The sequence below is a fragment of the Nerophis lumbriciformis genome, linkage group LG03 (assembly GCF_033978685.3).
Source record: "Nerophis lumbriciformis linkage group LG03, RoL_Nlum_v2.1, whole genome shotgun sequence".
Taxonomy (NCBI): Eukaryota; Metazoa; Chordata; class Actinopteri; order Syngnathiformes; family Syngnathidae; genus Nerophis; species Nerophis lumbriciformis.
Genome location: NC_084550.2, coordinates 37,310,069 through 37,337,299, shown reverse-complemented (window position 1 = coordinate 37,337,299; position 27,231 = coordinate 37,310,069). Strand labels below are relative to the sequence as shown.

General features: G+C 43.3%; 1 protein-coding gene across 4 annotated transcripts in view; it reads right to left on the bottom strand.

Moving 5' to 3' along the window:
* Window positions 1-7,467: 7,467 nt before the first annotated feature.
* LOC133583860 (receptor-type tyrosine-protein phosphatase gamma-like) overlaps window positions 7,468-27,231 on the bottom strand; it is a 941,097-nt gene continuing 921,333 nt past the window's right edge. For 2 of the 4 annotated variants that reach the window (XM_061937677.2, XM_061937681.2), the window contains 4 exons: window positions 22,987-23,133; window positions 16,402-16,544; window positions 14,996-15,131; window positions 7,468-12,449 (listed from right to left, as the gene is read on the bottom strand). In XM_061937677.2, the coding sequence (XP_061793661.1) occupies window positions 12,300-12,449; window positions 14,996-15,131; window positions 16,402-16,544; window positions 22,987-23,133 (576 nt within the window). In that variant the 3' untranslated portion in view covers window positions 7,468-12,299. The remainder of the gene's footprint in view (window positions 12,450-14,995; window positions 15,132-16,401; window positions 16,545-22,986; window positions 23,134-27,231) is intronic. The other 2 variants (XM_061937679.1, XM_061937678.1) reach the window with 2 other exon arrangements.

Below are 27,231 nucleotides of genomic sequence, written 5' to 3'. Positions count from 1 at the left end.
ACTAAAGGGGCTCTCTCCCTTAAAGTACCAATGATTGTCACACACACACACACGCTAGGTGTGGTGAAATGTGTCCTCTGCATTTGACCCATCCCCTTGTTCACCCCCTGGGAGGTGAGGGGAGCAGTGGGCAGCAGCGGTGCCGCGCCCAGGAATAATTTTTGGTGATTTACGCTATGAAGTGAGGGGAAACTGAGTGAATAATGACAGGTTATATGATTAATTTATTTAAACTCATATTCGGGCCACTTTATAATGAATATGTTGGCATGTATTTGTTAAAAAAAATAAATAAATAAATAAAAATAAATATATATATAACACCAAATTATTTAGGGGGGCTTAAGAACATTTTAGGGGGGCTTGAGCCCCCCTAAAATAGGCCTAGCAACGCCAATGGTTAAACGCATTAAACAATTAATCAAAACAACAAAAAATATAAATCAAAGCTTTTTTCTAATGAAACAAATTGATAGATCTTGCAGCCCTTTCTACACGACTTAATAAAAACACTATTGTTTAATCAGCAATGAACCTCAGTGCACAATACTGAATGTCTTCTAACCATAACATTCAAGTATATCTGTAAACATTTTGGAGCAAACCATAAGAAAATACAATCGATTGCAGTCAATGGAGAAGGGTACCGTTTAACAAATTAGAGTTAATGTGTTTTTTTTGGTGAAGTACTGCTGCCCTCATGTGTTCGATTTGAGACAGTGTCTGCTGTTCAGGTCGAGTGGGCACACTCCCTCCAGCTTCTGGAGGTATGGTTCCAGGGTTGATGTACCAGGTAGGAAGCCAGGGACGTGCATATGATTATAGAGGAGCAGGGGCTCAAAGTCAGAAAAGGGCATGACATTTTTTTTTTGGTCCTTTACACAATATGGAAATTAATGTAAAATTAAATTTGCTAATAGGAAGCTAACTACTTAGCTGTGTGTCCTTTGTAGGTAAAAGTGATTGCAGTAATGCACTGTTTTTGAAAGTGTTCCATCGCACCATGCGTGTTAAGTGGGCCTCTGAGTTTGCATGCTCTTGCATTTTTTCAAGCCCTTTTCTCTAGTTGTTTAACCCAGCCACTCTCCAAGCAGACTTGCTGTACTTTTCTTCCAGTGACGTGCGGTGAGGTTCATGGCTGGTGAGGCACTGACTTCATCACAGTCAGATTTACAAACATATGAACCCTAAAGAGTATCTTTTTCACCATTTGATTGGCAGCAGTTAACGGGTTATGTTTATAAGCTCATACCAGCATTCTTCCCTGCTTGGCACTCAGCATCAAGGCTTGGAATTGGGGGTTAAATCACCAAAAATGATTCCCGGGCTGCCCACTGCTCCCCTCACCTCCCAGGGGGTGAACAAGGGGATGGGTCAAATGCAGAGGACATTTTTCACCACACCTAGTGTGTGTGTGACAATCATTGGTACTTTAACTTAACTTTAACTTTACACATACAAACTGTAGCACACAAAAAAGCACATTTAATAAAAAAACGTTATTATGGTCTTACCTTTACTTATAAATGTGCCGCTGTTGTGCTGGATTAATGAACCCCCTAATGAGAGTGTTATATCAACTAAAGCCCTCACTTCAACTTTCCACCTGCAAGATTGAATCTATTTAAAAAAAGTGTAACCGAGGGTTTATAAATGTCGCCTATACTGTATGAAACTACAAAATAACAAACACGGAGGCTCCAGTTTACATGAGGACCACTTTATTTACCTTCTTTCAAAAACCTCCGCAACGTGACATCACTTCCGCTCTTAGCGCCTTCAAAATAAGAGCTCAAGGCATATACTGTATAACAGCGCATAACAGGAACTTAACATCACAAAGAGGAAAGCCCATAAAAATAGGTTACAAAAGTTATTTAATAAGAAGCCAAAAAGTGCAAAAACAATAATGTTCGTGTTGGAGGAGTTGTGAATTAGGTACACCTGCAGTCTGCAGGTGTACCTAATGTTGTGGCCCTGCAGTCATTCACAACTCCTCCAACACGAACATTATTGTTTTTGCACTTTTTGGCTTCTTATGAAATAACTTTAATAAATAGATTCAATCTTGCACGTGGAAAGTTTAAGTGTGGGCTTTAGTTGATATAACACTCACGTCAGGGGTTGCCGTGCATTCTACGGCGGGGGTGCAGGAGGCGAGCCTCAGCCAGTGCGTCTTTTGCAGCCGTTTTATGATCGCTCAGCACAAGAAATACGTTACACACATACAGTTGTTGACAAAATACACTGTACATTATATACCTCAGCTAACTAAACTATGGAAATGTATAATATAGTTCATATAGCAATACGGTCTCACTGCACAGCAGACCAGCAGTTAGCCGAGTCCGTCCATGTTGAGGCACTGAGTGACGTGCCTCGACTGGCTGCTGTTAACCGCACCGTCTCTTCTCAGTATTTCAACGGCAAATGTGAAAATTCAGCGATTTTGAATAAAAATAATCTAAAACTGGTGAAGTTAAATGGAAAATAACTTTCTAGTATACTCACTGGATACATTTAACAATTTAATATATTTTTTTTTCTTTTTACATTTTTTTTCTTTCCATGATGGCAGGTGAGGCCCCGCCTCATCCTGCCTCTAGTGACTGCACGTCACTGTTTTTTTCATTAAGAAATAGACGACAGCTGAAGCCGAACATACCATCATTGTCTGGTGAGTATTCCAACCACGGCATAGTGTTAAACCACTTTCTTTGAAATGATCGTCCATCTGCATTTTTGGGACATCTAAGTACAGGTTGACATGGTCCTCTATCAACACACATTTAGACATAGCTGGCATTACATTTTAGATCAAAAGCTTGTTGGTGGGCAGGATCTGTAGGATACTTTAACAGTGCAATATTTGATAAGACCTCTTCTCCTACATCACTTGTAGCTCCTTCAACTTTCCCCTCATCTATGGCTTCCTCTGCAGTAGTATCATCTGCCTCCCTTCCTGTGGATTCTTCCTCCCCAACATTTACCGGGATTTCTATGGCTTCCTCTATGTCAGGACTTGCATCTAAAGCCTCTTTTCTCTCAGGTGTTGCTTCTACACTCTCCTCCTCCTCTCTCTCAGGTGTTGCTTCTAAGGTCTCTGCCTCTCTCTCAGGTGTGACACTTTCTGTGGTCTGTGGTCTTTCTTGAATTCTGGTGCTAGTACTTGGTTTTAGCCATGCAGGTCTGCTTCCTGGCGCTCCTTCTTCTTCCTTTTCTGTATCCTTTCTTTTGTTGGCATTGTGCTGCAGGCATAATCAACATGAATCAAGTTTAAATACAGATGGTAATATTCCTAACAGATAACCTACATCTTATATCCCCAGAATGCTGAAATTATCCATCCATCCATCCATCCATCTTCTTCCGCTTATCCGAGGTCGGGTCGCGGGGGCAGCAGCCTAAGCAGGGAAGCCCAGACTTCCCTCTCCCCAGCCACTTCGTCCAGCTCCTCCCGGGGGATCCCGAGGCGTTCCCAGGCCAGCCGGGAGACATAGTCTTCCCAGCGTGTCCTGGGTCTTCCCCGTGGCCTCCTACCGGTCGGACGTGCCCTAAACACCTCCCGAGGGAGGCGATCGGGTGGCATCCTGACCAGATGCCCGAAACCACCTCATCTGGCTCCTCTCGATGTGGAGGAGCAGCGGCTTTACTTTGAGCTCCCCCCGGATGACAGAGCTTCTCACCCTATCTCTAAGGGAGAGCCCTGCCACCCGGCGGAGGAAACTCATTTCGGCCGCTTGTACCCGTGATCTTGTCCTTTCGGTCATAACCCAAAGCTCATGACCATAGGTGAGGATGGGAACGTAGATCGACCGGTAAATTGAGAGCTTTGCCTTCCGGCTCAGCTCCTTCTTCACCACAACGGATCGATACAGCGTCCGCATTACTGAAGACGCCGCACCGATCCGCCTGTCGATCTCACGATCCACTCTTCCCTCACTCGTGAACAAGACTCCGAGGTACTTGAACTCCTCCACTTGGGGCAGGGTCTCCTCCCCAACCCGAAGATGGCATTCCACCCTTTTCCGGGCGAGAACCATGGACTCGGACTTGGAGGTGCTGATTCTCATCCCAGTCGCTTCACACTCGGCTGCGAACCGATCCAGCGAGAGCTGAAGATCCTGGCCAGATGAAGCCATCAGGACCACATCATCTGCAAAAAGCAGAGACCTAATCCTGCAGCCACCAAACCAGATCCCCTCAACGCCTTGACTGCGCCTAGAAATTCTGTCCATAAAAGTTATGAACAGAATCGGTGACAAAGGGCAGCCTTGGCGGAGTCCAACCCTCACTGGAAACGTGTCCGACTTACTGCCGGCAATGCGGACCAAGCTCTGACACTGATCATACAGGGAGCGGACCGCCAAAATCAGACAGTCCGATACCCCATACTCTCTGAGCACTCCCCACAGGACTTCCCGAGGGACACGGTCGAATGCCTTCTCCAAGTCCACAAAACACATGTAGACTGGTTGGGCAAACTCCCATGCACCCCCAAGGACCCTGCTGAGAGTATAGAGCTGGTCCACAGTTCCACGACCAGGACGAAAACCACACTGTTCCTCCTGAATCCGAGGTTCGACTATCCGGCGTGGTCTCCTCTCCAGTACACCTGAATAGACCTTACCGGGAAGGCTGAGGAGTGTGATCCCACGATAGTTAGAACACACCCTCCGGTTCCCCTTCTTAAAGAGAGGAACCACCACCCCGGTCTGCCAATCCAGAGGTACCGCCCCCGAGGTCCACGCGATGCTGCAGAGTATTGTCAACCAAGACAGCCCCACAGCATCCAGAGCCTTAAGGAACTCCGGGCGGATCTCATCCACCCCCGGGGCCTTGCCACCGAGGAGCTTTTTAACTACCTCAGCAACCTCAGCCCCAGAAATAGAAGAGCCCACCACAGATTCCCCAGGCACTGCTTCCTCATAGAAGACGTGTTGGTGGGATTGAGGAGTCTTCGAAGTATTCCCTCCACCGATCCACAACATCCGCAGTCGAGGTCAGCAGAACACCATCCTCACCATACACGGTGTTGATAGTGCACTGCTTCCCCTTCCTGAGGCGGCGGATGGTGGTCCAGAATCGCTTCGAAGCCGTCCGAAAGTCGTTTTCCATGGCTTCCCCGAACTCCTCCCATGTCCGAGTTTTTGCCTCCGCAACCGCTGAAGCCGCACACCGCTTGGCCTGTCGGTACCTGCCCGCTGCCTCAGGAGTCCTATGAGCCAAAAGAACCCGATAGAACTCCTTCTTCAGCTTGACGGCATCCCTCACCGCCGGTGTCCACCAACGGGTTCTAGGATTACCGCCACGACAGGCACCAACTACTTTGCGGCCACAGCTCCAATCAGCTGCCTCGACAATAGAGGTGCGGAACATGGTCCACTCGGACTCAATGTCCAGCACCTCCCTCGTGACATGTTCAAAGTTCTTCCGGAGGTGGGAATTGAAACTCTCTCTGACAGGAGACTCTGCCAGACGTTCCCAGCAAACCCTCACAATGCGTTTGGGCCTGCCAGGTATGTCCGGCATCCTCTCCCACCATCGCAGCCAACTCACCACCAGGTGGTGATTGGTTGAAAGCTCCGCCCCTCTCTTCACCCGAGTGTCCAAAACATGAGGCCGCAAATCCGATGACACAACTACAAAGTCGATCATGGAACTGCGGCTTAGGGTGTCCTGGTGCCAAGTGCACATATGGACACCCTTATGTTCGAACATGGTGTTCATTATGGACAATCTGTGACGGGCACAAAAGTCCAATAACAGAACACCACTCGGGTTCGGATCCGGGCGGCCATTCTTCCCAATCACGCCTCTCCAGGTTTCACTGTCGCTGCCAACATGAGCATTGAAGTCCCCCAGTAGGGGATCACCCGGGGGGAGCACTCTCAAGTACTCCCTCGAGCGAATCCAAAAAGGGTGGGTACTCTGAGCTGCGGTTTGGCGCGTAAGCGCAAACCACAGTCAGGACCCGTCCCCCCACCCGAAGGCGGAGGGAAACTACCCTCTCGTCCACCGGGTTGAACTCCAACGTGCAGGCTCTGAGCCGGGGGGCAACAAGAATTGCCACCCCAGCCCGTCGCCTCTCATTGCCGGCAACGCCAGAGTGGAAGAGAGTCCAGCCCCTCTCGAGAGAACTGGTTCCAAAGCCCTTGCTGTGCGTCGAAGTGAGTCCGACTATATCTAGCCGGAACTTCTCAACCTCGCGCACTAGCTCAGGCTCCTTCCCCCCCAGCGAGGTGACGTTCCACGTCCCAAGAGCTAGATTCTGTAGCCGAGGATCGGACCGCCAAGTGCCCTGCCGTCGGCTGCCGCCCAGCTCACAATGCACACGACCTCTATGGCCCCTGCTATGGGTGGTGAGCCCATTGGAGGGGGGACCCACGTTGCCTCTTCGGGCTGTGCCCGGCCGGGCCCCATGGGGACAGGCCCGGCCACCAGGCGCTCGCCATCGTGCCCCACCTCCGGGCCTGGCTCCAGAGGGGGGCCCCGGTGACCCGCGTCCGGGCGAGGGAAATCTGGGTCCTTTATTTTTATTCGTCATGGAGGTCTTCGAGCTGCTCTTTGTCTGATCCCTCACCTAGGACCAGTTTGTCTTGGGAGACCCTACCAGGGGGCATAAAGCCCCCGGACAACATAGCTCCTAGGATCATTGGGACACGCAAACTCCTCTACCACGGTAAGGTGGCAGCTCAGAGAGGAGTGCTGAAATTATTATTATTATTATTATTATTATTATTAATAATAATAATAATGCTGAAATTATTATTATTATTATTATTATTATTAATAATAATAATAATAATAATTATTATTATTATCATTATCATTATTATTATTGTTATTATTGTTATTATTATCATTATTATCATTATTATTTTGTTAACCCACACAGTAATAGCAAAGTCACAATAAACTTTATATCTAAACCTCTACTCTGGCGGAAGCGGCAGGCTCAAACAACCCGGTATTACAAGAAAACGTGGAGTTTTTGTACCGCTGTTTTTTGTTTTGTTTTTGTTGTTTTGTTTTTTTTACATCCCTGACAGGAATTTATTAATGTTGTTTAAAGAAAAAAAACACACACACACACAGGCAGAGGGCACTTTTTAAGACGAGGCAAAAAAGGGCAGAGGCTCAAGCACCCATAGGGCCCTATGTGTGCACATGCCTGTAGGAAGCCTGCTGTCATAATGCCAATCTGATGAAAAAAATGATACCCCAAAAAAGTCAATCTAATAACAAAATGATATCCATTTGCATCAACTGAAAACACTTTCAAATCAGCAGCAACACACTAATCGTTTTTATTTACAACACTGCAGTCTTTTATTTTCTCTATTTGTATGCAGTTCCATAAAAGGCATATTTTCAACAACAACCCGCTTCCCTTGTAGTCAGAAAGATACATCTAAATGTTTTATTTTTGTTTGTTTTTGTTTGTTTTTTTGTTTGTCCTGTCCAGCTTCTCAGGCAAATCATATAGTTGATGTAGATGCTGTTGCACCGGACGAGCCCCCAAATTGTTGCGTTTTGGACCAGTTGTTCCTCCCAGGGAATTCAAGTCACAAGTCGCTCCCAAGCTCTTTACAACACTTAAAGCTGAGTTGAAAAACCACCAGAGACAGAATAGGTATTTTGTAATATATTTGCAAAGCTTTGCATATATACATTGAGACCAGTCCAGCATAGAACATTCAATCGCTTCGCTAAGATGGTCTGCTCTCCCGACAAACCCTCTCCCCTCTTAAGTCTCTCTTTCTTACATTCCAAAGCTTCAAGGTTAACACACACAGTTTACTTGCAGACAAACAGAAAGAGAACAAATGGAAAAACACGAGCTGTTTTCAAATATGACTATGAAATAAAAGAAGTAACACTTAAATTCGGATATATGTAAATATCTGCCTCCGACAATGCCCATATATATGATGTAGATTCAGATTTACTTTACAAAAGAGAAGTGTATGATACTTCTCTTGTTGCCTTATTTGTATTTGACTTTATTAAATGTATTTATATTATCATTTGGTGCAGCCGGGCCGGAGCAGGAGGGGATAGAAAGAGAAAAAAAGGAAGACAGGGTGGTAGCAATATTTTTGCGGGGGTTTGTGGGTGTTGTCGATAAATGGCTTTCGCTTTGCATTAACTTGCACTTACAGATGTAGCGAAGAACTGTAGTTGACTGACGGTGGTTTTCTGAAGTGTTCCTGAGCCCTTGTGGTGATATCCTTTACACACTGATGTTGGCTTTTGATGCTGTACCACCTGAGGTACAGCAAAACCCTGGTTTTGGGTATTGTAGATAAACATATTGATTTCAGCAGGATAATGTTATTGCTTTGAACTTACACATAACAAAAGAAAAATTACAAAGAGCCGTTATTGTGATAATAGTATATTCATATGTGCATACATACAGTGTTTTCTTATATCAAAAATCAGGTCGTGACTTATACGAAGAAATAAAGTTCACAACAGGTGTTGCAACCTTAGTATTTGAACATGAGTGTGGTTTAATCAGGTAAAGTAAGCGGATAAAACAGAAGAACACAGAAAAAGGAAATGCATGTACTGGTTTAATAGGTCGGGCTGAACAATTATGGAAAAACATGTTAATTTGCATTTTTCTGCTTAGAATAGAGATTGTGGTTTTCCTCACACACACACACACCATGTTCAGGGCCTTTTAGGTACATTTTGAGAAATTCCACTGTTTTAAAAAACATTACAAGACACTTAATTGTTTTTCTTCAAACTTCAATGGTCTTTCTCCCGTTCTTCCTCTGCATTTTCAAACAAACGATTGAATGGCTTACTTACTGAATAGAAATAAATAATGCACAGACTGAAAATAATCCATCGATTCCAAACATGGCACGCTTGCTCATTTAAAAGTACATTAATGCATGCAAAGGAAATTAAATGTGCCATGGTCTGGGGACAGGCCACGGAATGTGTAGTGAAGCCTCTGTTGTTATATAAACACACACCAAATATATTTGACCACAAATCAATGAAGCATCATCATTGCCACATCACCCAAAAATATAACATGAATTTTGATAATTTTATAAATTTCTCTATACTCTCTGCAGGGTCCTTGAGGGTGCATGGGAGTTTGCCCAACCAGTCTACATGTGCTTTGTGGACCTGGAGAAGGCATTCGATCGTGTCCCCCGGGAAGTCCTGTGGGGAGTGCTCAGAGAGTATGGGGTATCGGACTGTCTGATTGTGGCGGTCCGCTCCCTGTATGATCAGCGTCAGAGCTTGGTCCGCATTGCCGGTAAGTAAGTCGGAGCCGTTTCCTGTGAGGGTTGGACTCCTCCAAGGCTGCCCTTTGTCACGGATTCTGTTCATAATTTTTATGGACAGAATTTCTAGGCGCAGTCAGGGCGTTGAGGGGATCCAGTTTGGTCACTGCAGGATTAGGTCTCTGCGTTTTGCAGATGATGTGGTCCTGATGGCTTCATCTGGCCAGGATCTTCAGCTCTCACTGGATCGGTTCGCAGCCGAGTATGAAGCGACTGGGATGAGAATCAGCACCTCCAAGTCCGAGTCCATGGTTCTCGCCCGGAAAAGGGTGGAGTGCCATCTCCGGATGGGGAAGAGATCTTGCCCCATGTGGAAGAGTTAAAGTACCTCGGAGTCTTGGTCACGAGTGAGGGAAGAGCGAATCGTGAGATCGGTGCAGCGTCTTCAATAATGCAGACGCTGTATCGATCCGTTGTGGTGAAGAAGGAGCTGAGCCGGAAGGCAAAGCTCTCAATTTACCGGTCGATCTACGTTCCGATCCTCACCTATGGTCATGAGGTTTGGGTTATGACCGAAATAACAAGATCACGGGTACAAGCGGCCGGAATGAGTTTCCTCCGCCGGGTGCTCTCTCTTAGAGATAGGGTGAGAAGCTCTGCCATCCGGGAGGAGCTCAAAGTAAAGCCGCTGCTCCTCCACATCGAGAGGAGCCAGATGAGGTGGTTCGGGCATCTGGTCAGGATGCCACCCGAACGCCTCCCTAGGGAAGTGTCAAGGGCATGTCCAAACGGTAGGAGGCCACGGGGAAGACCCAGGACACATTGGGAAGACTATGTCTCCCGGCTGGCCTGGGAACGCCTCGGGATCCCCCGGGAGGAGCTGGACGAAGTGGCTGGGGAGAGGGAAGTCTGGGCTTCTCTGCTTAGGCTGCTGCCCCCACTTATCTTAATCCTTTTGTATGAGTTTTACATTTTTCTCAACTATTCTTTAAAAGCCTAACCAGGGACAACGGTTGCAAATTAGCCTGTGGCTCGAAGTCGTATGTACTTTGACATCGGTTACCTGTGGGTAGCAATGCTTCATTGTACTGTCCCGGTCAAATAAATACATAAATAAATACACTTAATACAATTAATTTTATTGCCACTCCTGCAAAGGGATGAATGACTGCAGGTGGTGCTGGCCTTCAACAGTGGGAATCGGGGCAGTGTGGGTAACTCTCCTTGGATGGCGAGGCCTCGCTGGAGAACGGGAGCGTGAGGAGGAAGTGTCGGCCAATGACAGGTCAGAATGGTTCTTTGAGTTCAATGGCAGCGTTTGTTTGTAATGCAGCTCGTTAAGGAACTTAGAAATATTAATTGTTAGTGTAAAGCAATTTTTTTGTGTAGCCCTTTTTTATGACTTACTGTTAATCGGTAGGTTTACGGTACCGGGTTGAGCCTGCTATAGGCCTACTTTGGAACTAATTTAAACTTTTCAGGACTTATTTTTAAGATGTCTTTCAACGTTAATTTTTCTTTCTGTTCAGGGCACTGAATCGATCACGACTGGATTGTTCGGGATACCTTCAAAGACGTCTGAGGAGAGAGAGTGGTGTTCTATCGTCTTTCAGTAACAACCGATGAAGTCTGCCTGAATGAGACGCAAAAGGTCGTCCAAAGACAACTTGAAAAGTCGAGTTATGACCGATTCAACGCAATGCAATAATATATTAACCTGGATAAGTGCGAATACTCACTGTTGTTTCTCACCACATATCAAGCACATAGGCAAAGCAGCGTCAATGACAATGAATCCCATCTTAAAACTCATTTGTATACACTAGCCTTTAAATAGACCCCCCTTTTAGACCAGTTGATCTACCGTCTCTTTTACGCTCTGCCCCCCTCTCCTGCGTGGAGAGGTTATTTGGTGACCACAGTTCAAAGTCGGGACCCGGGGTGGACCACTCATCTGTGCATCAGTTGGGGACGTCTCTGCGCTGCTGCCTTGTCTCCTCTTAAGATGATCTCCTGCTGGCCCCACTACGCACTGGACTCTCACAATATTATCTATATCCACTCGACGTCCATTGCACCGGTCGCCCGTGGGGGGAGGTTTCCCACATCTGCGGTCCCCTCCAAGGTTTCTCATTGTATCCCATTGGATTGACTTTTTTCTTGCCCTTATGTGGGGTCTGAGCAGAGGATGTCGTTGTGGCTTGTACAGCCCTTTGAGACACTTGTGATTTAGGGCTATATAAATAAACTTTGATTGATTGATTGATTGATGAAGACAAAAGAATCCGTCCATGCAGAATTTAACTCTATTTTCTTCTGAAATGTTTCTTTTTCGGAGTGTATTCATGGTTAGCTTACTGCGGGGGTCTCACACTCAAAAAGTCGACTTCTCTCTTTTGCAGACGTCTCACAGCACACACACCCTGTCTTCCTGGAGCGTATCCAATCGCAGTCAAACTCAAGCTTGACTTAACAGACAGTCGAAATTTGTAAAAATGCACATTACCACCACTCCAGAAATACACAACAAAGAGGCTCAAGAGCCACAGGTTGCTGATCCCTGCTGTAGTCAAACAGCATTTAGTCATTGAGGGGGAGAACAGTTTGACCGCCTCAATCCACTGATAGGCAATGTCCTTCACAGAAGCAGGTGGCTTCGCAGGGAACAAGGTTGTGGAATGTTAAAACAATCTACTTGAGGAGCCACGATTCGGGTTTAGCATAGGCAGTAACATTGACATTATATAGTGAAAAAACACAAGACAATAGTGTACCTTGTGTAAAACTCAAAAAACGCAGGTGTAAACCCTTCAATCGGAGGACACGAAGACGGTGAAAAAAATAAATATCAAATTCTTTATCAGTTTAAAAAAGTAATCCGCTTATTCAGTTTAACCAAGTGTCTGGCAAAAAGGCCTCAAATTGTCTTATCCACAATAGTTATTTAAAGGCCTCCTTTGAACACTCCAGGAGTCGAGTGGGTGCAAGATCTTTGGATCCACAGGGTGCCCTCAGTCCAGCTCGGGCCTCCTGGGGTACCGCTTACACTTGTGACCCCTTGCTCTCTGCCTTGTCAGACCGATCGGACAAGGGTGCCAAGGTCCTGTTAACTTTCCTGTCGAGAGGCCCGAAGGTGATCTCCTTGGTGCAGGCGAGGCTGAAGAGGGCTTGGTACAGGAACTGATACTGGTCCTGGTGAGTGGTTCACAGACGGGACGGGCAGAGACCAAGACAGTCAAAGAAAAGAAGTACAAGACACACGGTTCATTTTATGCACCAGTAAAAAAACATGGTAACACTTTAGTATGGGGAACATATTCACCATTAATTAGTTGCTTATTAACATGCAAATTAGTAACATATTGGCTCTTAACTAGTCATTATTAAGTACTTATTAATGCCTTATTCGGCATGGCCTTATTATAACCCTAACCCTCTAACCCTAACCAAATAACTCTAAATTAAGTCTTTGTTACTTAGAATATGTTCCCCATACTAAAGTGTTGCCAAAAACATATAACTTTGTCTTGAATTTGAAAAAAAACAAACATGTTATTTTTCACTAAAGAAAGGTTTGGTGAATGCGCATATGAAACTGGTGGGGTTCGGTACCTCCAACAAGGTTAAGAACCACTGGTTTAGGGTAAGATAAATAAATAAATAATAAATGGGTTATACTTATATAGCGCTTTTCTACCTTCAAGGTACTCAAAGCGCTTTGACAGTATTTCCACATTTACCCATTCACACACACATTCACACACTGATGGCGGGAGCTGCCATGCAAGGCGCTAACCAGCAGCCATCAGGAGCAAGGGGTGAAGTGTCTTGCCCAAGGACACAACGAACGTGACTAGGATGGTAGAAGGTGGGGATTGAACCCCAGTATCCAGCAACCCTCCGATTGCTGGCACGGCCACTCTACCAACTTCGCCACGCCGTCCTTAAGGGGCCTTTCAGGAGTCTTGTGTATGGGGCTCTGAAATTACATGCTACACCCCTTAGTTTTCAATAAAAGGTAAAAGTGATTAAATGTTTTCATCCATTTCATTCATATTTTTTTTTTCACACTGTTTTATGCATGTAATACCATAATTATCCTCCATAAAATGTATTACTTATTATTGGGAAATTGTGTTTGGTTTTGTATGATTTAGCCCAGGGGTGCTCATTACGTCGATCGCGAGCTACCGGTCGATCTCGGAGGGTGTGTCAGTCGATCACCAGCCAGGCATTAAAAAAATAGTCCTAAAAATGAGCGATCATAAATCTTCACTATGACGTCACTTTCGTCACTTGATTGACATTCACGGCACCCGAGGGTCTTCTGAGATGACGCTGGCTGCTGCCAGCTCATTAAAATTACCGACTGGAAAGCGAGAAACACTTTATTTCAACAGACTCTGGCGCCGTACCTGTCGTCAAAACTCCAAAGACCGACTGCACAGTTGCACAGTTGCGCTAACAAAATAAGAGTCTCAGAAAGCTGGCGTGCACAAGCTAGCAAGCTACGGAGTTTGCCGACAATGTATTTCTTGTAAAGTGTATACAAAGGAGTACGGAAGCTGGACAAATAAAATGCCAAAAACCAACCACTTTCATGTGGTATTGGACAGAAAGGAGGACTTTTTTTCTCCTCCATTCGAAAATGCGGACATTATCAGCACCACTGTCTGATTCCAATCAATGCAAGTCATCAGAATCAGGTAATACACCAACTTTTATTCTTGTCTTCATGAAAGAAAGGAATCTATATGTGTTAAACATGCTTGTATTATCTTTAAACACCTTTAAGTTGTTAACAATATTAACTATATGTGTTAAACATGCTTGTATTATCTTTAAACACCTTTAAGTTGTTAACAATATTAACTATATGTATTAAACATTCTTGTATTATCATTAAACACCTTTAATTTTTTAACAATATTAACTATGTGTTAAACATGCTTGTATTATCATTAAACACCTTTAACTTGTTAACAATATTAACTATATGTATTAAACATACTTGTATTATCATTATTATCATTAAACACCTTTAATTTTTTAACAATATTAACTATATGTGTTAAACATGCTTGCATTATCATTAAACACCTTTAACTTGTTAACAAAAACATATATTTCATAAATAAGTAAATGTAAATGATATATATGAATGAGGTAGATCCCCACGACTTGATCAATTGAAAAGTAGCTCGCCTGCAGAAAAAGTGTGAGCACCCCTGATTTAGACATTTGTCTGAACTAAAAAGTTAAAGTTAAAGTACCAATGATTGTCACAAACATACACTAGGTGTGGTGAAATTAACCTCTGCATTTGACCCATCCCCTTGTTCCCAATTCCAACCCTTGATGATGAGTGCCAAGCAGGGAGGTAATGGGTCCCATTCGTATAGTCTTTGGCGTGACTCGGCCGGTGTTTGAACTCACAACCTACCGATCTCAGGGCGGACACTCTAACCACTAGGCCACTGAGCAGGTGGCTAAATCTGAGGTACCACTGTAAATCTGATTTTGAAAATGGCCACACTTGATTGGGAATATATTAATGGTTACTGGTCCTCCAAGATCACCCCTATGGTCCTCTCTTCAAAGCTAGGTGCGCACAATGTTTTAAGGACAACTTTGTTCTAATTGGCAAGTTTTCCTGAAGCCAGCTGAGAGACAACATCTGTTCCCCGCCTCATGCGGATCAGACTTTTTCCGTCCCTAAGCCAGACGGTCCGACTCACCATGTCTGTGAATACCCCTCGCCTCATGAGGTTGATCATCTTGACTACTTGATAGACGTTGACAACTCCCTCACTTTCAAGTTGCTGTGACAGTGTAGTGAGGGCACAGAGCAACCCGGCGGATACCGCTCCGAACCTGATGAAGAAAAATAGAAAAACAGAATTTTACATTTGTAATTCCATATGTTTTTAGACACTAGGGAAAATGACTTAGAGTTGCTGAAGCTTCAAACTAATACTTAAATGTGTCCCGTGAAAAACCCTCTCTAATAACTGAAGTTCCTTGGGTGAATAATGTAAACTCACTACACCGGTATGTTTTAGCGCTTTCATGGCGAGTTTACTGACAGATATAAGTAAGAACTTTACACTACTTTATAATAGAAATGGCAAAAGCGGAGGATGAATGTCCCATAACAAGAAGATAGAGAAAATGAAGAAGCTTATCGACTACGGTGTCGGCACAAACTACAATGACGGAAGCACGCACATTCTCAGGACTTATGCAGATCCCAAATACAGATCAGCAGGTACCAGAAGGGAAGAATAGTTGCTTTGCATAATATTACGAAACAAAACGCCAGATAATATTTCTTACCTTATACATACACCATAACAATACTCCTATGTTGAAGCACAGGACAATCCATCAAGCGGTGCGGCTTCATAGCTTACCAAAGTCGTACTAAAATATTTTGATAGATTTTTGAGTGCCGTGTGTAATTTTCTATATTTTCAATGGAACATATAAAATGTTGGTGTTGTTTACTTGAGTCATATTGCAGTGTACACGCATCTTTTATTTGTGGCTGCCATCATATTGCAGTCTACACGTATCTCTTATGTGTGACTGCCAGCTACTGTTCACACTTATCATTACACCATGTATCAAATAAAACAGATTTGAGGTCGGTAAGCACAACCAGAATTATTCCGTACATTAGGCGCACTGTCGAGTTTTGAGAAAATTAAAGGATTTTAAGTGTGCCTTATAGTCCGAAAAATACGGTATTTATGAAACAATCCTTCTTTCCTTCATACTTCATTCAACCGTTTGGAATTTGCCCAATTTGTGGGGGTTTTCTCACATATTTACCCGTAGATATTTGTATATGGAATGGTTTTGATCAGCTGAGAAATATGTAGCAAGAAATAATTGTGTGTCAAAAACTGAGGCTGAACAAAAAATAATAATATAATAATTTTGGTATGGAAAAACGTATGGTACATTCACATTATAAGCGGAAACATGGAAGAATAAAACTTCCCAAAGACGGAAAACTTGTTGGACTGTCATTAAACACGTCAACATTTTTAGTCAAATGCTCTAATTTGGTAGAAAATATTTTTCAACATCTCCTTTCTTGATGTGGTGACAGATTGAAAAATAAAAATATCAGACTGACTCATCGTGGACAACGGTCGGTCCGTCGCGGATGGCCGCTTCTTTCCTGATGACGTCGATGAGCTCAAAGGTGCTGCTGACGGGCATGTCAGGATTGGGCCACCTGGGGCACTGGAAATGCCGTACCTCTAAAACGTAGTCATCCTAGTGGTCAGAAATCAAAACAGCAAAAAGAGGACTTTGTTAAAAGGGACAATATGCAGGATTGGTAAAACTGTACACGGTTCAACAGTAAGTGTGTCCTGTCTTGTATTATACGGTTGTACGGTATTAGTATAGTACCGCGATACCAGTGACGTGCAGTCATCATGGAAAGAAAAAAAATGTAAAAAGAAAAAAAAATAATTAAATTGTTATATGTATCCAGTGATTATACTATAAAGTTATTTTCCATTTAACTTCACCAGTTTTAGATTATTTTTATTCAAAATCGCTGAATTTTCACATTTGCCGTTCAAATACTGAGAAGAGACGGTGCAGTGAACAGTAGCCAGTTGAGGCACGTCACTCAGTGCCTCAACATGGATTCCGGACTCGGCTAACTGCTGGCCTGCTGTGCAGTGAGACTGTATTGCTATAAGAACTATATTATACATTTCCATAGTTTAGTTAGCTGAGGTATATAATGTACAGTGTATTTTGTCAACAACTGTATGTGTGTAACGTATTTCTTGTGCTGAGCGATCATAAAACGGCTGCAAAAGACGCACTGGCTGAGGCTCCAGTAATCCCGCCTCCTGCACCCCCGCCGTAGAATTGTTATATCAACTAAAGCCCACACTTAAACTTTCCACGTGCAAGATTGAATCTATTTAAAAAAGTTATTTCATAAGAAGCCAAAAAGTGCAAAAACAATAATGTTCGTGTTGGAGTAGTTGTGAATTAGGTACACCTGCAGTCTGCAGGTGTACCTAATTCACAACTACTCCAACACGAACATTATTGTTTTTGCACTTTTTGGCTTCTTATTAAATAACTTTTGTAACCTATTTTCATGGGCTTTCCTCTTTGTGATGTTAAGTTCCTGTTATGCGCTGTTATACAGTATATGCCTTGAGCTCTTATTTTGAAGGCGCTAAGAGCGGAAGTGATGACACGGGGTGGAGCAGAGGTTTTTGAAAGAAGGTAAATAAAGTGGTCCTCGTGTAAACTGGAGCCTCCGTGTTTGTTATTTTGTAGTTTCATACAGTATAGGTGACATTTATAAACCCTCGGTTACACTTTTTTGAATAGATTCAATCTTGCACGTGGAAAGTTTAAGTGAGGGCTTTAGTTGCGGCGCATGGACTTCATTTATAAGTAAAGGTAGGACCATAATAACGTTATTTTTATTAAATGTGCTTTTTTGTGTGCTACAGTTTGTATGTGTCAAGTTAAAGTTAAGTTAAAGTACCAATGATTGTCACACACACACTAGGTGTAATGAAATTTGTCGTCTGCATTCGACCCATCCCCTTGTTCACCCCCTGGGAGGTGAGGGGAGCAGTGGGCAGCAGCGGCGCCGTGCCCGGGAATCATTTTTGGTGATTTAACCCCCAATTCCAACCCTTGATGCTGAGTGCCAAGCAGGGAAGAATGCTGGTATGAGCTTTTAAAGATAACCCGTTAACTTCTGCCAATCAAATGGTGAATAAGATACTCTTTAGGGTTCATGTGTTAGTAAATCTGACTGTGATGAAGTCAGTGCCTCACCAGCCATGAACCTCACCGCACGTCACTGCGCGATACTAATGAATCCTATTCGGTACTATACCGCCTCTAAAAAGTACCGGTAAACCACACTACCGCTCCCTCCCAAAATTAATTTTCTACCACTTGTCCTTAATAATGTTGACAAAATAATAGAATGGAAAATGACACAATATGTTACTGCATATGTCAGTATCGAAATAAATGTTGGTACCGGTACCGGAACAGCTGGAACCACAGCAGAACGTTGTTTAAGTTGATGTAAGAGATTGTCGACATAACTTATAATAGGCATTGCTTGCACATTTTACATGTTACTTATGGCACATAAAGGGAATGGCTAACAATCAAGAATATTTTCACCTACCTAGTTTTTACTCCATTTGTGTAACATTTAGATACAGCAGGGGACGCCAACCGGTCGATCTTTCGGACCATACTAGTCGATCGCGAAAATATTAGAACAAATCGACACGGCGGCCACCACACCCCGCCGAACACGGCTGCACACTTCACCCGCTCGTCTTGCAAACAAACACGCATGGCACAAAAATCATCACAGCTGCAACAATGCATTAAGGCTGGCTAATGCATCGGGCATTTTCTAGCATCCTCAACTACTAGTCCACAACCATCATCGCACGCCTGTGCGGGAAGCCAAATAATAGAGTCTGTGAACATTGCTCCAAAGTACGGATTTTGTTTTGATTTATTGCTCATACAAAAGTAAACATTGACATTGAGAGACAGTAATATATGATACAACAAGGTGGCAGCTAAAGAAGGGCTTCCTCGTTTACCCACTTTTATTATCACAAATCCTGCCAGGTGAACAGCTAATTTTACTCATTTTAATTAGCAGTGATTGTCTTTAACAAACACATGGCATACCATAGGCGGAAGAAAAAGTAGTTCCTACCAATCGCGTTTCATTTAGACAAGATCTCAATGATTTGGTTACTTACTATCTTCAGTGTGCTCCTTTTAATGGCATACATTATCTCAAATAACTAAAGTATCATAAGTAGGGATGTCTGATAATGGCTTTTTTGCCGATATCCGATATTCCGATATTGTCCATCTCTTAATTACCGATACCGATATCATATCAACCGATACCGATATAAATATATATAAAATATATAAAAACAGTTACATAGAAACTAGTAATTAATGAAAATTAGTAAAATTAACTGTTAAAGGTTAGTACTATTAGTGGACCAGCAGCACACACAATCATGTGTGCTTACGGACTGTATCCCTTGCAGACTGTATTGATATATATTGATATATAATGTAGGAACCAGAATATCAATAACAGAAAGAAACAACCCTTTTGTGTGAATGAATGTGAATGAGTGTAAATGGGGGAGGGAGGTTTTTTGGGTTGGTGCACTAATTGTAAGTGTATCTTGTGTTTTTTATGTTGATTTAATAAAAAAAAAAAGAAAAAAGAAAAAGAAAAAAAAGAAAACGATACCGATAATAAAAAAAAACGATACCGATAATTTCCGATATTACATTTTAAAGCATTTATCGGACATCTCTAATCATAAGTATTGATATTTTGATTTGAGAATCAATATCAATATTTCAGTATCGATCTGCATCAGTATTTCAATATTGATCCACACATCACTACTGAGAAGATAAAGTGGATAATATTGATTGGATCATAGAAAAAAAAACCCATCAAAAACACAATCAAGATCATCAGAGTTAGAGTTTCCGGCTTCCTCCCACCTCCAAAGACATGCACCTGGGGATAGGTTGATTGGCAACACTAAATTGACCCTAGTGTGCGAATGTGAGTGTGAATGTTGTCTGTCTATCTGTGTTGGCCCTGTGATGAGGTGGCGACATGTCCAGGGTGTACCCCGCCTCCCGCCCGAATGCAGCTGAGATAGGCTCCAGCACCCCCCGCGACCCCGAACGGGACAAGCGGTAGAAAAAGGATGGATGGATGGAGTTAGAGTTAAAAAAAAGACAGCAAATTAAGTAAATTCTGAGGGAGACGAATTAATGGCACCGATTCTTCTGGCTCTGCTTCTTCCTTTTTCTTTATGGACATGTTGTAAATAAAAATTAAAATATGTGATGTATCATACTGAAATTGTATACATGTTCGAAATAAACGTCAACCAATCAACCAACAAATATAATGAGTTAGTTTAAAATTCAACATCGGGACTATGTATAGAAGCAGTACAAAACTGCCTTGGCTGCTAAGCCGAGACCTGGTGTTAGTAGCGGCGACCACAGCAAACATAAAGCCACATGACAGATGAGAAAGCATTTGATAAGAGGAAAAAGTTTTAAAAAAAAGACCTTAGGGGGAAAGCACAATAAAATTAGTAGTTTATGTTTAACTTTGTGGTTTATCTGGAGGCACAGGCTTTATTTACTTACCTATTATGATTTTTTAATGGACAAAATGAATGCGCATAACATCATGTTCGTCCTTCGTTTTCGAAGATGACCAGGTGACTTCACGTTGATTTGTGTGTGCGAAGATGGCTGATGAGGCCAATCCTTGCGCGGAATGACCGGCTGCAGTGAGGGCAGGTTATGGCTGGGGGGTGGCTGGCAGAGAGGGAGGAACTGTCTCTGGTCTTGCGGAGCTGTCGCTTCTGTTCGGCTTCATGCATGCGTTTTTCCTCGAAGTCTGCAACACCATGCCAGACTGCAGAGCGCCAGTTTGAACGGTGTTGGGCATCGGCTTCCCATGTCTCTGGGTCCAGACCACAGCCCTTGAGTTTGGCCTTTAAGGTGTCCTTAAAGCGTTTCCGCTGTCTGCCGCGTGAGCGCTTTCCATGGTGCAGTTCACCGTAAAGGAGCATTTTTGGTAGGCGTTCATCGGACATGCGGCAGACATGGCCAGCCCATCTCAGCTGGAAACGCTTGAGGATGGCATCTCAGCCCTGAGGAGGACCTCGGTGTCTGGGATCTTGTCCTGCCACCTGATGTTGAGCAGCCTCCTGAGGGATCTCATCTGGAAGGCGTTAAGCTGTTTAGCATGCCGGCTGTATACAGGGCGGGTAGGACAACAGCACGGTAGACCTTAAGTTTGGTCCGTAGGCTAAGCCCTCTGCGCTCCCAGACAGAACTGCGGAGTCGGCCAAATGCAGCACTTCCATGCGCAATCCTATGCATGACCTCCTCGTCGATGTTGCCCACACGTGACAAGGTGCTACCCAGGTAGACAAACTTTTCAGCAGCTTTGAGGTTCTCACCATTTACGCTGACGAGGGGCTCAGTGTACCGGTCTCCAGGAGCAGTTTGAGGCATAACAACTGTTTTCTTTGTACTGATGGTGAGTCCAAAGTCTGAGCATGCTGTGGCAAAGTTGTTCATGCTCCGTTGCATTTCCAGCTCGTTGGAAGCATTAGGGGCACAGTCGTCCGCAAAGAGAAAGTCGTGAACCTTGGTGGTCTGTACTTTTGTCTTTGCCTGGAGTCTTCGCAGATTAAACAGCTTGCCATCAGTGCGGTAGCGCAGGTCTATCCCCATGTCCCCAAACCGGAAAGCATCTGTCAGCATGGCTGAGAACATCATACTGAACAGAGTGGGTGCCAGAACACAGCCTTGTTTGACTCCATTTTCTACATGGAAAGGCTCAGATGATGCGCCGTTGTCTTGGACTTGTGCCTGCATTCCATCATGGAATTCACGGACCATGTTTATGAAGATGTTAGAGCAGCCAAACTTGGTCATGATCTTCCAGAGGCCCTCTCGGCTGACAGTGTCGAAGGCCTTCGTCAGATCTACAAAGGTTGAGTACAGAGTGACGTTCTGTTCTCTGCACTTCTCTTGGAGTTGGCGAGCGGCGAAGATCATGTCCACTGTACCACGACCCTGCCTGAATCCGCATTGGCTCTCCGGTAGGAGGTCTTTGTGTATGTCGCGTAACATACATACATAACATAGGCGGAAGAAAAAGTAATTCCCACCAATCGCGTTTAATTTAGACAAGATCTCAATGATTTGGTTACTTACTAACTACAGTGTGTGTCAGGTTTGTCACTGACAGTTTAGTTATGTTTTGAGTTTTTCCTCTGTTTGTCTTTATTTCCTGTCGGCGCTCATATTTTGGTTATTTCCTACTTGTCTCCCTGAGTGCTGTGTCCCCTCAGCTGTGGCTGATTGGCACCTGGCCACACCTGGTGTCAATCAGCCAGCTGCTATTTATAGCTGCCCTACCCTCCAGTCACTGCTGGATTATTGTCATTGTCATTGTCGCTAATACTTGTTGTCACTACTACCTGTCATAATAATTGTTGTTGTAGCTCTGTCTACTTTGGTTCACTCTACTCATGTCATAGTTCCTTCGTGTCACAGTAAGTGTTTTTGTTTCTTGTCGACAGTTAGCCTTTGTGCTATTTTAGTTCATAGCCACGTTTGTTCTCCGCCTTGTGCACGCCTTTTGTTTGTACCCTTTTGTTTGTTTTTTTTGCTATAGTGTTAAATTAAATCATGTTTTCTTGTACCAAGCCTGCCGCCATCTCTGCATCTTGGGGTTCGCCACCAACATACTCTGACAGTGTGCTCCTTTTAATGGTATACATTATCTCAAATAACTAAAGTATTATAAGTATTGATATTTTGATTTTAGAATCAATATCAATATTTCAGTATCAATCTGCATCAGTATTTCAGTATTGATCCACACATAGGAGGATAATATTGATTGAAACATAGAAGAAAAAAAACCATCAGAAACACAATCAAGATAATCAGATTAAATTAAGTTAATTTTGAGAAAGACAAGCTAAAAGGCACCAATTCCATGGTACGGCCCATGTGGTATTATTATTTTTTTTTCTACGACGGATTATACACTTCATGGCACTGTAGTTGAGTTTACTGACAGACAGAAGACAGATACACAATAATCAACCTGTGTAGCTTCCAGTATGAAGTCATGGATGCATATCTGTTCCTCGCTGGACAAGCAGAGTGTGTCCTGGTTTAAGAGGGTGACTGTAAAATCTTCACAGTTCATGGTCTCCTCCCAGCTGGGCCAGTAAACAAACTCATCCTCTACCTGAAGACAAAAAACGCAGATTTCCATAAGGTTTTTATTTAGAAACAGTCCTGGTCAAAAGTTTACATACACTTGAAAAGAACATAATGTCATGGCTGTCTTGAGTTTCCAATCATTTCTACAACTCTTATTTTGTTGTGATAGAGTGATTGGAGCACATCTCCGCCCTGCAGCAGCCGCCAGCTGCAATCATTCACCGGCAATCAGCTCACCTGCCTGTAATGAAGGAGCTGCTTTCATAAGCCTGCACAACCTGCCATGCCGGGCCGGAATATAGTCTTCTGTACCGTAAGCCGACACAAGCTTTATGCTCTCTCGCTCTCGCTGTCCTGATCTCTGTGCTTTCCCTGCGTTGATTGTCATGTTCTCCCTCACCCCGAAGTTCCCTGTGTGCATCCCCGAGTCAAGGTGTGCGTCTTGTGCTCCCGGATCTTCCCTGCCTCTCTCGCGCTTCCTGGTTCTCGACTCCTCGCTTGCCCCCGGACTACGACGACTCGCTCCTGCCTCTCGACCCCGCTTCCGCCCCTGGATCATCTGCCTGCCCCAAGGACTTCCGTGTTCTTTCGCTCTTTACAACACTTGGTAACACACACCTCAGCTAAGCTACACACATAGTCTTACACCATACACACTCTTGGATTTTGTCACACTCCATTTCTTTAGATTAGTTTATTAGTTAGTATTGTTTAGCATTATTATATATATATATATATATATATATATATATATATATATATATATATATATATATATATATATATATATATATATATATATATACCAGTGACGTGCAGTCACTAGAGGCAGGTGAGGTGGGGCCTCACCTGCCATCATGGAAAGAAAAAAAATGTAAAAAGAAAATAAATTAATTAAATTGTTAAATGTATCCAGTGATTATACTATAAAGTTATTTTCCATTTAACTTCACCAGTTTTAGATTATTTTTATTCAAAATCGCAAAATTTTCACATTTGCCATTCAAATACTGAGAATAGACGGTGCGGTGATCAGCAGCCAGTTGAGGCACGTCACTCAGTTGTGCCTCACCATGGATTGCGGACTCGGCTAACTGCTGGCCTGCTGTGCAGTGAGACCGTATTGCTATATGAATTATATTATACATTTCCATAGTTTAGTTAGCTGAGGTATATAATGTACAGTGTATTTTTTCAACAACTGTATTTCTTGTGCTGAGCAATCATAAAACTGCTGCGAAGACGCACTGTGTGAGGCTCGCAGTAATTCTGCCTCCTGGTGGTAAAGAATGTTCTCCTGCCGTAGAATGCACCCCCTGACGGGAGTGTTATATCAACTAAAGCCCACACTTAAACTTTCCACGTGCAAGATTGAATCTATTTAAAAAAAGTTATTTAATAAGAAGCCAAAAAGTGCAAAAACAATAATGTTCGTGTTGGAGGAGTTGTGAATGACTGCAGGGCCACAACATTAGGTACACCTGCAGACTGCAGCACATATTTCATATTTTATTCATTCACAACTCCTCCAACACGAACATTATTGTTTTTGCACTTTTTGGCTTCTTATTGAGCTGCTGCATTTTTTGGTTGGGTTGTTTATTTCTTTTGAGTAACTTACTTCTACATTTCTAAAAGGGGAGGAATGTAATAAAGTGATCTATGTTTGTCTGTTGCCATCTCCTGGTTAATGTTGGCTATAGCGTACTGTGGTTACTTTTTGGTTGGCCAATGATTTACGTGGTGTTGTGCACCTGACGTCAAGTGTGTTGAGTCTGTTCGGAAGTCTACAGTAAAGAGACGTAGTTCATCACCTCGCCTGGTTATTGCCTCCAACCCAATATATTACATAAAGATAAGACCATAATAATGTTTTTTTTAATTAAATGTGCTTTTTTGTGTGCTACTGTTTGTATGTGTAAAGTTAAAGTTAAGTTAAAGTACCAATGATTGTCACACACACGAGGTGTGGTGAAATTTGTCCTCTGCATTTGACCCATCCCTTGATCACCCCCTGGGATGTGAGGGGAGCAATGGGCAGCAGCGGCGCCGCGCCCGTGAATCATTTTTGGTGATTTAACCCCCAATTCCAACCCTTGATGCTGAGTGCCAAGCAGGGAAGAATGCTGGTATGAGCTTTTAAACATAACCCGTTAACTGCTGCCAATCAAATGGTGAATAAGATACTCTTTAGGGTTCATATGTTTGTAAATCTGACTGTGATGAAGTCAGTGCCTCACCAGCCATCAACCTCACCGCACGTCACTGATATTGACTATATATATATATAATAACTTATTGAACATTAACCCCCTGGTGTCTGTTGCCGTCATCTCTCCCTGTTAAACCATAACAATAGCCTCATTTATATATGTTGCGTTGGACGGATGTTTTTCCATTTTATGAAATCATATTAACAATGTTTGAGTTGCTTTTTGTCTATCAATTAAATAATTGAAAAGTTGATATATCAATGCATTCCGACTTATTTTTGCTCCATGCAATGATTCTAATTGTTCGCATGGGTCATAATTAGAGTAGGAAGTGTATTTGTACTCAAATTATCGTCAATTAGGGAGAAAAATACCAGTTGACATTTTCCTATTCCCTACAATAGATTTGTTTATTTTTTTGGTAGAGTGTATACATTTTGGACGAAAGTGTGAATTGTTAAATTGTACATATATACATAAACATTGGTTATCATTATAAGGTATTGGTTGTAAGGTATTGACATTTTTGGTTATGATATTGGTTAAATTTCCTTTTATCTTGCATCCCTATTTAGAATCAAAGGAAACATTGACAGTTCTTCAGGAGAGCAATTGATCTATCTAACCTGCTATCTTCAAGTTAAAGAAAAACATGTTTGGCTTTAACTAATTAACTGATTAACCGACACCTTAATGACTACATAACCTCCTGGTGGTTGTAAAACATTGATTAGCAATTAGTAATAACAGGAGTCAGCAAATTAGTTCTCAATCAACCTCTTGATCCCTCAGAGTCTATTAAAAGGTCAAATCTTTAAAGGGGAACATTATCACCAGACCTATGTAAGCGTCAATATATACGTTGATGTTGCAGAAAAAAAGACCATATATTTTTTTAACCGATTTCCGAACTCTAAATGGGTGAATTTTGGCGAATTAAACGCCTTTCTATTATTCGCTCACGGAGCGATGATGTCACAAGGTGACGTCACATCGGGAAGCAATCCGCCATTTTCTCACTTTCGTCGGTGTGTTGTCGGAGGGTGTAACAACACGAACAGGGACGGATTCAAGTTGCACCAGTGGCCCAAAGATGCGAAAGTGGCAAGAAATTGGACGAAATTTGTTCAAAATACGAGGCTGTGGGGAAAGCCGACGAAATGGTCAGTCGTTTGTTCCGCACACTTTACCGACGAAAGCTATGCTACGACAGAGATGGCAAGAATGTGTGGATATCCTGCGACACTCAAAGCAGATGCTGACATCAACTCCAAAACTGGACAGATCAGCTTTCAGGAAAAGAGAGCGGATGAGGGTATGTCTACAGAATATATTAATTGATGAAAATAATTGATGTGGGGCTGTCTTGGTTGACAAGACTCTGCAGCATCGCGTGGACATCGGGGGAGGTACCTCTGGATTGGCAGACCGGGTTGGTGGTTCCTCTCTTTAAGAAGGGGAACCGGAGGGTGTGTTCTAACTATCGTGGGATCACACTCCTCAGCCTTCCCGGTAAGGTCTATTCAGGTGTACTGGAGAGGAGGCTACGCTGGATAGTCGAACCTCAGATTCAGGAGGAACAGTGTGGTTTTCGTCCTGGTCGTGGAACTGTGGACCAGTTCTATACTCTCGGCAGGGTCTTTGAGGGTGCATGGGAGTTTGCCCAACCAGTCTACATGTGTTTTGTGGACTTGGAGAAGGCATTCGACCATGTCCCTCGGGAAGTCCTGTGGGGAGTGCTCAGAGATTATGGGGTATCGGACTGTCTGATTGTGGCAGTCCGCTCCCTGTATGCTCAGTGCCAGAGCTTGGTCCGCATTGCCGGCAGTAAGTCGGACACGTTTCCAGTGAGGGTTGGACTCCGCCAAGGCTGCCCTTTGTCACCGATTCTGTTCATAACTTTTATGGAC